At 45.1% G+C, this 13,581-nt stretch overlaps 1 protein-coding gene across 1 annotated transcript in view; it reads left to right on the forward strand.

Moving 5' to 3' along the window:
* MCOLN2 (mucolipin TRP cation channel 2) overlaps positions 1 to 13,581 on the forward strand; it is a 1,022,745-nt gene that overhangs the window by 429,047 nt on the left and 580,117 nt on the right. The window contains exons 5-7 of the mRNA XM_069641702.1: positions 4,970 to 5,042; positions 5,123 to 5,219; positions 9,643 to 9,742. Coding sequence (XP_069497803.1) covers positions 4,970 to 5,042; positions 5,123 to 5,219; positions 9,643 to 9,742 — 270 coding nt within the window. The remainder of the gene's footprint in view (positions 1 to 4,969; positions 5,043 to 5,122; positions 5,220 to 9,642; positions 9,743 to 13,581) is intronic.

Consider the following 13,581-nt stretch of genomic DNA (forward strand, 5'->3'; position numbering starts at 1 on the left):
CAATCACATGTGGAAGGTGGGAAGAGCAAAGTCAAATGAGAGCTGCTACATTTGCACTCTTATACCCCATGCAGCAGGCATGCCCAAACTATTTAGCCCGCAAAATATTCCACCTCTTATATCCCACTGTTTAGTGTACCCGGCCCTATGCAGAATATAAAGCCTGTTTCAAGGACACCCGGTCCCGGCAGTCATAATGGATAGAGATGAAAGCAACTGGGCCAAGAATAAAGAGCATGTGCAATGTTGAATAAGACCACTACTGAAATTGGAAGGTGCGCTGTTTTACAATGACAGATGGATGAAAGGACTAGTGATCTGTACAGCGGGGAGGTCTACTGGGGCTCTCAGAGGATGTAGTGGTACACGTCAACCAGAAATGTTGTAAAACGTGGAGCACCTATGTGCCAAAAATCGCCTGGATTGAACTGAACGAAAAGTCAGCTAAGGTGCAGATACTGACATACTTCTCCTTTTGCTTCAGAGGAAATGGCCCTGTATAAACGGTGCAATAAGACTTTGATTTCCGACCTGACTAATCGCACATCCACATTGATGGATCTCTACTGGATGTGCGGACAATATGCTTACTTTACCATATCCCGGAAAGGCGTCTACTCGCTCACCACCTGGCATTCAGCTGTTCTCATAGTGCCCGACTCGCACTTGACTGTCATAAACGTGCCACCTCCAGTTGCAACTGAACCCCTCTCCCCATCAGCATGCCCACTGCTAGCTAAGAACCCACCAACAAGAGATTGAATTATTGGTCCCAAGACTAGCGATCCCAGAACACTTCTGTCCTTTTACAAAAATGCAAGCATTTTTCACTCTGGTTTGTGCTAGGCATCCAAACTGCAATCCATGCCAAGTGGTTGCATATAACAAGGTGGGGGGTGCTTCAGATAGGGAACCAGACAGCGCAGGGTCTCAATTGAATAAAAACAGAATTGTGGGCTATTCGTCTCATAACCCTCCATAACTGGTAGGTTCTGAATTTACGTGCGGCAATGGAAGAGGGCATGTGCCAGAACATGGGATCCTCTTGCTGCACATACCTCCAATGATGCGGACAACAGATCTTTAACTATGCCATAGGGTCCCTCCACAAATTGCTGATTTCCATTGAAAATGAAGCTGGAGTGAGTGCTGAAGACTGGTTCAATTAGATGTTTTCATGGGCCCGTCTTGGTTGGGGATAGCCGTAAAGGTGCTGGTTCCTATCGTAGTATTCTTTTTTGTAATTTTTTGTTCATGTCAAATGATTGTACGGTGTTCACCCAAGACACTGCCTAAGAGTGCAATGATGATGTCTGTGTCCATAACAGGTAAATCTTCTCCCATCACAAAGCACGTGTACACACAGACCGAGAAGTGGAATGGTGAAATAGAGCACATGATGGTAAGAGTAGAACAACCAGTTGGTCCCCCAGGGACACTGTCTCACGCCCCACTTGATACAGAAAATTATTTGTATCATTGGGAGATTTGGTAGGAGATGGCAGATGGGTGCCCAAAGATGACGATTATAGAAGAAGGGAAGCTGGGTTAGTTAATGGAGTATTAACTAAAGGGGGAGGGGTGTTAGGATGCAAGTGCAACGTCCTAGGTAGGCTAATTGATTTAGATTAATACAAATATATTAGCAGTAGTCATAGTGCTAGCCGTTCTAGTTGGGCATGGCAGATATGCATGTGTCCATTTTCCATTTAGCTTTGACACATATTAGAAACACCATATAGCCATAACGAAAGAGAAGTATTCATGTTGTAGTTTCAGAGGTTAAAGATACAGTAATGTATTTTGCATTTAGCGTTAATGTACAGTGTACTTTTTAAGGGATGTGCTAGTAGGTAGCTGATATAGGTAGGAGTATGAGATGTAGTCATGGAAGTATTGCAGTAAAGGTGAGGTCTGGGATCTAAGGTAGCAGGAATTCTGTCATATTGGATTTTAGGGCCCGTTACAGGATGTGTTTGTGCATTTAACAGGCCTAAGGTGGAGCTGCGGCTCTGTCCAGCTGACCCAGAGACAAGTCCTCCTTCCTTCCCTCAGAGAGAGGGTATGCTGTCAAGGCCACAGGGAGCCGCGCTGTGCCGATAAGTTAATTGAGCCCAGCTGCACGGCTCGGAGGATCTGGGCACGGAATGTTGGGTCCAGGGAGGAATGTTAGGGAGGCGTCTTTGAAGGTTGAATTCATGTGAGCAGTGCATGGGGTTCTGTGATGTCAAGAGGCCTGGTGAAGATTTAGAGCACTACTGCCCTTCCCCGAAGATCGTCCATCCTATTTGGACTGTAGGCACTGCACTGTAGGAATCAATAAATAAGAAAAATTCAAACATAAGAGTGGCACATCGTTCATGGGGATCTCGGTTTCCAGAGAGATAAGGCTGCAGATGTGCTAGGGCTGTACTGTGATTTGGAACAGAAGGAGCAGAGGTGATGCCAATAAATGCATCTATGAGGGCAGGGTACTCGTTGTGCATGCCAGTGTCTGATACAATGAGGAGTCCCATTGTATTATCAAGGCAGAGTTGGCCTCGCTATTCACATTTTGATGGGTATCCGACAGAGGGGTGCACATCACATGATGGTCAATATTTAATAATTAAAGAAATGTATTATGATAAAAATGTACCTGGTAGTTTATCAACTACAAGTGAGGATGTACTAGGTAACATTTTTAGGGGAATGTGTTTTAGATAATGTGTGACCAATAAGTTGACTTTTGGGGATTATTAGAATTGTATATAGGGGTTAGCCAATGGGTGTGTGGGATTATGTTGTAATCTTTATTATGCATAGTTTTGTTAATTTGCAGTATTTCCGTTATAAAAGATGTAACTTCTTTGGGTTGGGCAAGCTCTTGGTTAGTTTGGGTCTATGGGACCGTTTGATACTTTTGCGTGTAATAAAACTGTTTTCCTCGCAAATGGTGCATTGATTATTTGGCCTCTTTGGGATTGTTTTTATCTTTCGGGTTTTCACCCTGCAAACTCTCTTTAGGAACTCTTCAACAAAACCTTTCCCAGTTGCACACTGTTTTACGTAATAAATTGCGAGAAAATTATTACTGGTAAAGGTATGGAATTTAAGTAAATTGATATAATATTTGGGTACAGACAAAAAACTGATTGCACTTTTCACATCAGTCAATATGAACAAATTCAATTAAAATAAATACAAACCTTTTGTCAATGTACATAATGTACATAAGCGACTGGGGGACAGATGCATCTATCTATTTCAGTGTCTTTGCCTTAATTTATATGGTGATGAGATTTTACTTTAACTTGCCCAAGACAAGAGAACTAACTTTATATATAGGATAACTTAAAGACCTCTGTGACTATGTGCAGGTTCTGTGGCCTTGAAATTGGAAACCACAATCATTTGAGTCTTGAATTGTATTAAATCTACTCAGTCTCTGCTTTGTGCATGATCCCCGCATTTCTTTTTTAAAGAAGTAATTTTGGACATGGTTGACCTGGCTAATTCCTTACCTTTTAACCTATGCACTGTAGCGATTCTGCCAGAGGATTTATTTATTCATGTAAATCATTGAATTTTGTATATATTGCAAGGTGTGCCTCTACTGATGTTGCTTAAAGGATGGCCAGAAGATAAACACAATGCTCAAGAATGTTTTTTGGGCTGGGGTAGAGGGAAATCAATAAATGCAAGATATTGTGCTTTTTACTGTGCTGGAAATGGAGCCCTAAGCTGTTGACTGTCTGGCTTCTATGAACAGAACGCTTGGGTATTTTGAAATCTTTGGTGAAATTCACATAAGATCAAAAAAGAGAATTGTTGAATGAATGTGGGGCGAAGTACAGTGCACGTCTGAATGATTGGGTTGGGGCAACCCTGCAATTAAGATGAACAACATAATGTTATGTGGAAAAGGTTCGCTACAAAATGCTAAAAATCGCAGATGAAGAATGGTAGTATTCATGTTCCTGTGAATTGATGGTTCTATGTTAGCTTTGCTGGCAAGAGGATGGTTATGATCCCTCAGTATGAGCTTTCAAGTGTGTTATGGGTACGTCAAGTCACACAGTGCCGGATGAACCTCATTTTAAGTTACTGAGAAATAACTTGCGTTCTGCCTCAGAATTGCTAAGGATTAAGTGTGGGATAGAAGGGCTCAAAGTGCATGGTAGACTTGAACTAGAGCATCTCACAACAATGAATGGCAAAACTGTCTGAGGATGCCATGTGTCGGGCGTGTAGACTTGATTGGGACACAATTGCCAGTCTGTGGAAACTTCACAAACTTTGGGAGCTAAGCTGTAAATGTAATGTTGGGCACTGCATTAGTAAGATCCGGAGGCATTTATGCGGTATATCCTCGACATGTTATCCGATATGACTAATACATTTGACTAAATATGGCTTTATTAGTGCAAAAAAATCAAATATTGATCATTTAGAGAACCTGGAAAACACAATGAAGGAGAATTGGCGTCTGTTCTTCTTGAGGTCGAAAATAACATAGTGCAGAAAAAGGCGAGCATGACACCATCTACGTTCCTTTTGATGACCTGCACACCTAGTCTCCTGTAATTTGCTTTTCCCGGTCTATCTGTTTTTTGTTTTGGTGCAGTTATATAAGGAAAGGATAGATGAACTAATCTATATATATTTTGTACGTGTGGCGACAGGCGAATATGTTGTGATAATTATTGAATGGTTATATTGGCTATGTATCTGGATAGATGTTGATAACATGTTGTTGAAATAAATTTATTTTAACAATCTTGTGAAACCATTCATATGATGCTTCTATTTCATAGCATTTTGAAAGATTGTAGTAAGTAAATGTTGCATGTTAGGTTTTTCAGATTGTCAGCTGGAGACCTGAGCATTGACACTACATTATATGGCTAAATGTTAAAACTCAATAAAAATTTATTTAAAAAAAACAAACATGACCTATGACTCAAGTTATGTGTTTCATTTCTTCTAGAATGTTTTTCAAGCAGTAATTCTAGTGACTGGCATAAGATGAATTCAACCTTCTTTAAGCTAGAATTTTATAGGTAAGTGGATATTCTTTACATAGATTGGGGATCGGTATGTAAAAGCACATGTATATCTTTCATCTGTGCTTTATTTTCAGGCTTATACATGTGGAAATCTTTTTTAAGCTGAAAGCTATTGCTCTTCAAACAATCCGGTCCCGAGAAATACCAGACTGCTATGTATTTCACAATACCGTAAGTTATTTTTCTAATAAAAATATTCATAAGTAAAACATCCTTGTCAAATGTTAACTCACATCTTTCTATTGGAAAATGCTTGGCTAAAGATCTTGCAGGTTAATGTATTCATGTTGTGGAAAATTGATGTTTCAATGACCAATTCCAGGAATGCCAAAATGAATTGTCACTTTTATCCCACATGTGATTGACCAGAACCGCTGTAGCCCTTAAAGAATGGCAAGTAATGGAGAAGGGTGGTAAGTTGTAATGACTCATAGTTGTGCGGTCTGCTGTTTGAAGCTAGAATCAATTTGCCATTGTTGGTGAGGGGGGAGGGTGTTACTGGGAGCGAGAGACCCAGATGGAGACAGAGTCTAGTAAAGTTCCAAGTGACCCAGGATGGGGAAGTGAGCGAGTAAAAGACTGGTTGGCCAGCCACAGTTGGGGCTTTGATGAGTGGCACAGATTGCATAACCCAAAGTAAGGTGTTTCATTGCAAATCCGATGCTTACCAGAAAGAGTGTTATACCAAGGTGGAGGGTTGTGTACACAACCATGCCTGAGGTCCAAAATGACACTTGAACACTGTCTCTCTCGGGCAAAGTGAAATCCAGAATAGACTGCAAAGACCAGTGTTTATTAAAGGGTACACTGCAGTGTGGGAGAGTAGTAAGGAGGATAAATTGAAGCAAGTCCAGTGATCTAGATCAGTCTGAGAGATGTGACTAGAACAGAGTGTGGGTGAAAGACTGATATATCTTGGGGCCCATAGTGCCCTGTCGCTCCATGAAAGATGAACCAGTATACCATTGGGAAAACCCAGGCCATGAACTAAAATCATTGGTGGATGGAAAGACTGATGCATGTTGAGATCTGTAGTCCATGATCCTGCCAAGAAGGAATTGAATTATCAAGCTTAAAAAGCTCAGGCCAAGTCATATAATCATTGTGGGAGATAAAGATATGGATAATTGAGCTGCCAAAGCCCAGGCCAAGTCATAAGCTCATTATGAGCGAGAGCCCCAAGCATGTGTGTCTGTGTCTTGCTTGGGCTGGGCTGCTCACACAGGCAAATTGGGGTCGCATTCCCAGTCGGCACAATCCATAGCAGTGTTGTGTAAACACCAGGGTCCAAAATAGGGATTTAAAATCGCTTCTTTATTAGAATAGCATTAAAATACTGATGCGGCGCCCCAAAAACGCCAGGGGAAGTGGCGGCAACTCGTTGCTTGGTCAGCAGCATCCCCTTCGACATCCTCGGATTGCGTTTTTTTTTTCTGCCATTGGTGTGGTTCTGGGAGTAGATTCAGCATCCTCCCTTTGTTGCGCTTGCTGCTTAGCCTCTGCCTTCCATCTACAATGCCCAGCAACGGACAGGGGTTGGCCTTAAGAGCCCCGGCGAGTTTGAAGCTGCGCAATGCACGCTGGCCCCCAAACTCCTGCGTAATGTAGTCTGGGAGCCCAGCATGCTGCAGTGCCAGGGCTTGTTAGCCCTCCACTGATGACTATGGCCACAGGGGACGACTGCACGTCCCCAACATCCTCACATTTACTCTGGTCCTTATGCAGAGCACTCAGCACGTCCAAGTTGACCCGGATTGCACACTATCTGAACCTCCTCATGACTTTAAGCACCATTACCGAAGATGTTTGGGGCACAGATTGCCAGAAGCACGCGTCGATTTGCACCCAGCAAGGGAACCAGGAATTACATGATTTTACGTCCGTGTTACTGTGATTGATGTGAGGGCGTCAGAAAAGTGAGATGGACAACTTTGTGAAGGTTTTTCAACAAATGCCATTTTATTAAATAAAAAGGTTGGGTAAACGCCTCACTAGCCCTACCCTGACGAGCATTTCCCTGCCTAAAATAAACTAAAGAAAACACTTGGTCAAAGCTCATCTGTCCCTCACACTCATAAATACAATAAATCAATAAAGTAATAGGTGGCAGTTCAAAAGGTAGCAAGAAGATGTATAGACATCACAGCTGAATAAGTAATGTAACAATGGTGAATTCTCCTTCCCCAGATTCAAGGAGGGTTCAGATCCACAGTTACAAAAAGAATTGCCTGGTTTACAACAAAGTTCCAACATAGTTTTTGACTCTGTTATTCAGAAAAGGAAACAAAAGATGATCTTTCTTGAGCAAGAACACACTTCAGAATTATCCTCTTCACATGCAGGATAGTTTTGCAGTTCATCAAAAGCCACAATTGTCTCAGGATGATTTGCTCCAACTGAGTATTCTGATTGGAATGAAATTTCTCTACAATGCAATTCTTTATTCAGCGCCATAAACAACATAAATTGTCTTTGTCAGGGCCACTTTACAGCACTTCATCAACTTCTACCTGCTTTACTTGCATGCCAGGCCTACTACTTCAAGGGTTTGCCATCCGGGTATACTCCCATGCCCGGGCAGCTTTTCAGAAATAGTAAGTGCTTCTGTGGTAAAGAACAACTTAGAATAGCTCTGAACCAGCTTCACAATGGTCAGTATTTTGCAGCATTAAACTTTCAGCAACTCTTCAGGGAAAACAACATTCACATTGGTACTCCTCTGCAAATTATGCTCTGCTCCTTCTGAGTAACCTTTTCCAGAAAGGCAGCCTTTTTGCCACTCTAGTTTCCCCACTGCGCAGTAACCAAATACTGACGAGGATATTGTCTTATTCTGTTTCTTCCTTGCTTTGGAAATGTGTGTTTATACCAGCTGTGTTTCTCAAAATGTGGGTAACAAGTTGCACAACCTTTGGACCGTTCATTAGTCCACCTCTGCCTTTGGCAATGTCTGCTGTTTTGATAAGGCTTTTTTTTTGTTTCTCTTACCTTTTTAACAATAGTGTGCCATTGGGTTGCTGGGTTTTCCATAAACTCGCACACTTAATGTTAGTCATTTGGCTTTAACAAATGCGACTTTCGCTGCTTTCTGATAGTTTGAGATAAAAAATGTATCTAAGATCACTTTCACTCATACACGGGTGTTTCTTAGTAGGGAAACGCCTGGCTTGGATACGCAAGTGGTCTCGGAGCACTCCTGAGTCACTGTATGCTGGTGAACTCACCGGGTTGGGCGTGTACGTTCGATCCCCTCGCTGGTCACAGTTGTTCTGCTTCTGTAGCTCCTCGCGACCCGGCAAACACCAACTTTTAGTCCGCTGCCGCCTGCGCCACTCGAAACCGGAGCTTTCTTGACTCCTGAGGCATCCGGGTGCTCGCCAGCCATCGGAGACAGCCTTGTGGGAAGGAAAGCTTCCCTCGCTTTCGCTTCCTGCTGCGCAGCCTCTTCACTCTGGACTTCTAGAGACAGACCCTCTCAGGACCCACTACTGTCGTCTCCTTAACAGTGGTCCCGGCATCACCTCCCTCCTACAGCTTCTGCATCGGCTGCATGCACTACCTACTCCTTCTGCTCGACCTGCTCTCCTATGGCCTGCACCTTAGGGTGCCTTTTAAGCCTACCAGTCTCCCTCCGGTGTGGGTCATTTAAATTCATATTCTGACCACTCCTGCAACATTGTTCCTCTTTAGCCCTCGTCTTCGTCTCAATACTGGGGGGGATGAGGGGGGAATTATGGGACTTGAAGTCCCTAATAAAAGTTAGTTTTTCTCACTTCCTCTATTTTGCAATAAGCCATCAGAAGGTTGGCGTTTCTGGGAAAGTTGAATAAGTGGGGGTTTCCAATCCTCCTGACCTGCTCTCCCCCCTCGGACCTCCCCCACCCCTCAGGTGATCCTCCTCTAGAACACCACCCCCAGGGTTAGGATCAGAGAGTCTGCCTTTCCTTGACCACATGAGAAGGGTCACAGGCCAGATTTTCTGGGGGAGTCATTGTCAAAATAAGATGTAATCAATGACAACATAAATAATAGGAGTAAATTGGACAAGCATGCATTAACACACGTGCGAATTATGAAACAGGAAACCATCCATACGCTTGAATCCGTACATGTGCAGTCTGACATTTCATATTTGTAGTTGTACATGCATAGTAGTGGCAGCAGGATTAGTGGACATGTGCCGTCTGGATTTTAAGTAACCAGTAATCCTGCATGCACTAAGGCCTTTTCTGCTGCACATCATTTACACAACGTGCCCTTCTCTGAGCAGATGGAGCTGCTGGACCCAAAATAAGTGAGAAATATGCTAGTGTGTAGTTAATTCAAAACAGTGATCGAATATAAATGGCTCATTGCAAACTAATAGAGATAAAAATGGAAGTTGGCTTTTATTGAGAACTAAAAATCTGCAGCTCGTTTCGCTGCTTGATATGTATGGTGCTTATCTTATGGGATATGATGTGCTTGAGCTTTCGTCTTTTGATTGGTGTACTTGACGTGGCCAATGATTTTGATGATACTGCCCATTTGCATTGTAAAAAATATGTGTATTGTGAAGTCACATGGAGTAAAACAATCTCATGTTACTTTGCAGATTCTTTTTGATAACCAAGCCCACAGCGGAAAAATCAAAATCTTTTTCGACAGTGATGCTTATATCCAGGACTGCAAAGACTGGCATGTTTCTGGATCTAGTAAGTAGAAGTCCTAGTGTGCGCTGTGCAATGAAATGTATGCATAATCAAATGAGTTGTAGGAAAGGCTTTGACGCAAAACCATTTCAGTGTACTGTGTGTGTGTGTGTGTGTGTGTGTATGTATATATATATATATATTTCTGAGGCTTGTGGAATCTGCTTAGATCACATGCTGTGCATAGGCCGACATCTAGTGGAAGCTGCGGAGTATTACAGTTTGTTTTTCGAAAATCGAAAATGGGCGTCGACACAGGGCGTGCCAGTAATACTATCCCTAGTGTGACGTCCACTGTACCCATGATCCCTCACGCGTCTAGGATCCCCAGATTGTTTTTTTCCGCCATTCTGGTTGGAAGCACTTCATCGGAGTTCCCTGGCTTTGCCATATTTGCACTTAAAACTAATTCTAATTTGCCCCGTTTTGTCACCCTTACGTCGATCAGCATCTCGACGCCGAACCGGGGAGGAGATCATCGTCGAAACCCGACGGATTGGGCCTTGAGGCTTCCGCCTCGGCTCGGGCCTGGGCCGCTGGCCTCGGCCCTACAAGTAGGGAGAGTGGGGGGTGGTACACTTCCACACTCGGTTATAGACACCTTCTTACCTACACACACTTGCCCGCTGCCCACAGGCGCGTATGGAGGGTACGCCCTTTCAGTTTTGCCCCAAGTGTAATAAGAAATACCCTTGGGTAGATAAGCACGCTACGTGCAACCTTTGCCTGCCCAGAGACCACCCCGAGGCGGGTTGCAGGGCCTGTAGCAGGTTTAAGACCAAAACCCTTAAGGACCGCTCCACCAAGCGTTGGGCCCACCACGCCAAGCTAGCAGCTATGGAGGCGGAGGGTACCTTCAGCGACGGCAGCGACGCCGGACTTTCGGACGGCGAGGGCACCAAGGCGTCGAAAGACAGCCTAACGCACGTCCCCGGCCTCGGAAGGTCGTCCGTCCCGGCGACTTATGGGGAAGTCCCCCGGCGACAAGAGCGTTACACATACACACGCTAAACACAAAAAAGCCACCCGAGATTCGACGTCGTCGAAACCTCGGAAAGAGGCACAGAAGGAGCGGTCCGAAAGGACGTCCTCTGGGCGGTCCCGGTCGAGGTCGCCGCACGACGTCAGGCAAGCCTCCACACTTGCACATAGTGCCTCGCCCATTAACATCACGGAAGATCACTCGTCCGGAGACGAACACGACTTCCATCCCCAGCCTGCACCCCAGGGAAAGGGTACATCACTTGGGAGTAAGGAGGGCCCAGTGTCGAAGCCTAGTTCGAAACACAGGGATTCCACCTCCGACCCTCGACGCCAGGCGTCGAAAGATAAGGGAAATGGTAAACACACTTCCACCCACGGGGAAGGGGGTAAGCAACAAAGGAAACAACCCTTGCAATCCCCCACAACAATAGAACTGTCTTCCCCGTCCAAGTCTTCTCAGGGACAGTCCATAGAGAGTTCCAGCAAGATCACCCCAAGCTCAAAACTCTGGTCATGCGAGGACATTGACAGAGTAATGTCAAGGATGTCCTCCTTAGCAAATTTCTTCGAAAGACACCCTGACCAACTCCTAGCTTTAAACCCTCAGGAATCTTCTCCCTCAGGTTCAAGGGACCCTATCCCTTCAAATAAAAGGCCCCGGGTCGAGACACCATTAAAGGCTTCAGACCCCTTCGAGGTCCAACCCTATTCTTGCCTTTTCCCTACAGGCCAAGGAGACTCTTCCCTTATAGAGGGCCAGGATTTTGAGACACCAGAAGATCTCGCAGTGTCAGATTATTACGAGGAGGACGAAGACGAGGATGAGCCAGAAAATAGCCCAGATATTTTCAGAATGGACTCACCAGTCGAAAGGGAAGCCCCAGTGTCTGATTCCCCAATAGATAATCAGCCCCTCCTAAATGAACTGCTCTCTCGGGCAGCTAACCACTTCCACATAGACACACAAGGTGTCCAAGAAGAGAGGGACTTCGCGGAGGAACTAATAGGGGAAAGGAAGACAGTAGCCCAGACCATTCCCATCCTGAAATCTATTCAACGCAGAATAGCACCATCCCTTGTCAACCCAAACCTGACAAGACCTGTAAACCCGAGAGTAGAGAAGCTGTTTAAAGCTGCCCAGTCGGACCCTCTATATATTAGAGGCCAACTTAAGCCAGACTCTCTAGTCGTAACTAACACCCGCAAGAGAGCTGGAACCCCATTATCTTCCTCGGAGGCTCCCCCCGACAAGGAAAGTAAGAAACTCTATGGTTTTGGTAGAAAAGTAGCTTCCACGGCAGCCTACCAAACCAGAATCGCGAATTCCACCACACTGTTGGCCAGCTACAACTGCCATCAGTGGGAAGAAGTTGCAGCACTAATAGATTCCGCTCCCGAACCCCTTAAGAGCCAGCTAGCTCGCATTTGTGCAGAGGGAAGAAACGTCTCAGGCTGCATTTTAAAAGCAACTTTGGACGCCGCAGACAATGCGGGTAGAATTATAGCAGAGGGGACTGTCATCAAAAGACATGCTTGGTTGAGGCAGTCGGGATTCAGAGCAGAAACACAAGCTGCACTCTTAGACAAACCAGTGGAAAGTGATCTCCTGTTTGGAAAGGCAGTCGAGGACGCTCTAAAAAACGCTAAGGAGGAATTCGACACCCTCAAATCCCTTGGCCAATTAACTACAAAACCACCTAACCAAAGAGGGAACGGCAATTTTCGTCGCCCCCGCGGCCAAAATTCCAATAGAGGAAATAGCTATTCCCACACCCAGGGTACACAGTGGAACACCAACTCACAACAGTCTACCCAGGGGTATGGTAGGGCTAGTAGAAGAGGACGTGGTAGAGGCAGAGGCAGCCCCAGTAAAGGAGGCGGCACGCCTCCACCAAAGCAGTGACGCTCATTTCAGGGTCCCTTCCCATGCAACCCCAGTAGGGGGACGAATATCCAGCTTCACCCAGGCATGGGAAGGGATAACATCCGACAGATGGGTGCTGTCGACGGTATCCAAGGGGTACTGTATAGAACTACTGCAACGTCCCCGAAACCATCCTCCAAGACAAAAAGTCCACTCTTTAGAACATCAAAAGATCCTCCTCGAGGAAATCTACAATCTGCTCCTAAAGGACGCGATAGAACTCGTCCCAGGACACCAGGTAAACAAGGGTATCTATTCAACTTACTTCCTTGTGCCAAAGAAAGATTTAACAATGCGCCCAGTATTGGACTTACGGCCTGCCAACAAGTATGTCAAGCCCCAAAAATTCCGTATGACCACGCTACAAGAGTTAATCCCACTCCTAAAAAAGGGGGATTACATGGCAACCTTGGATATGAAAGATGCCTATTTTCATATTTCCATGCTCCCGGCGCACAGAAAATACTTGCGCTTCAAGGTGGACAGTCGCCACTACCAATTCAAGGTACTGCCCTTCGGGATAGCTTCAGCACCAAGGGTATTCACCAAGGTACTGGCGGTGGCAGCTGCACACCTACGCAGGGAGGCAATCCCAGTGTACCCTTATCTGGACGACTGGCTCATAACGGGGGAAACCCCAGGAATCTGCAGGTCAAACATTCAGAGGACTATCGACCTCCTCCACGAATTAGGCTTCTCTATCAACGAGAAAGAGTCAAGTCTGGTGCCAAGCACCTCAAAACAGTTTCTAGGAGCTATCCTAGATACTCAGAAAGAATTGACCTTCCCCTCGGAAGAAAGAATTCGGAATATACTTCTGCAAATTCCGCATTATCAGTCAGGTCAACAGATAACAGTACGCAAAGCTATGCGGTTACTGGGCATGATGGCGTCATGCATTTACCTGGTCCCCCACGCGCGTCTGCGCATGCGT

Source organism: Ambystoma mexicanum, chromosome 1q (assembly GCF_040938575.1).
Source record: "Ambystoma mexicanum isolate Mex_15411 chromosome 1q, UKY_AmexF1_1, whole genome shotgun sequence".
In the NCBI taxonomy this organism is placed as follows: domain Eukaryota; kingdom Metazoa; phylum Chordata; class Amphibia; order Caudata; family Ambystomatidae; genus Ambystoma; species Ambystoma mexicanum.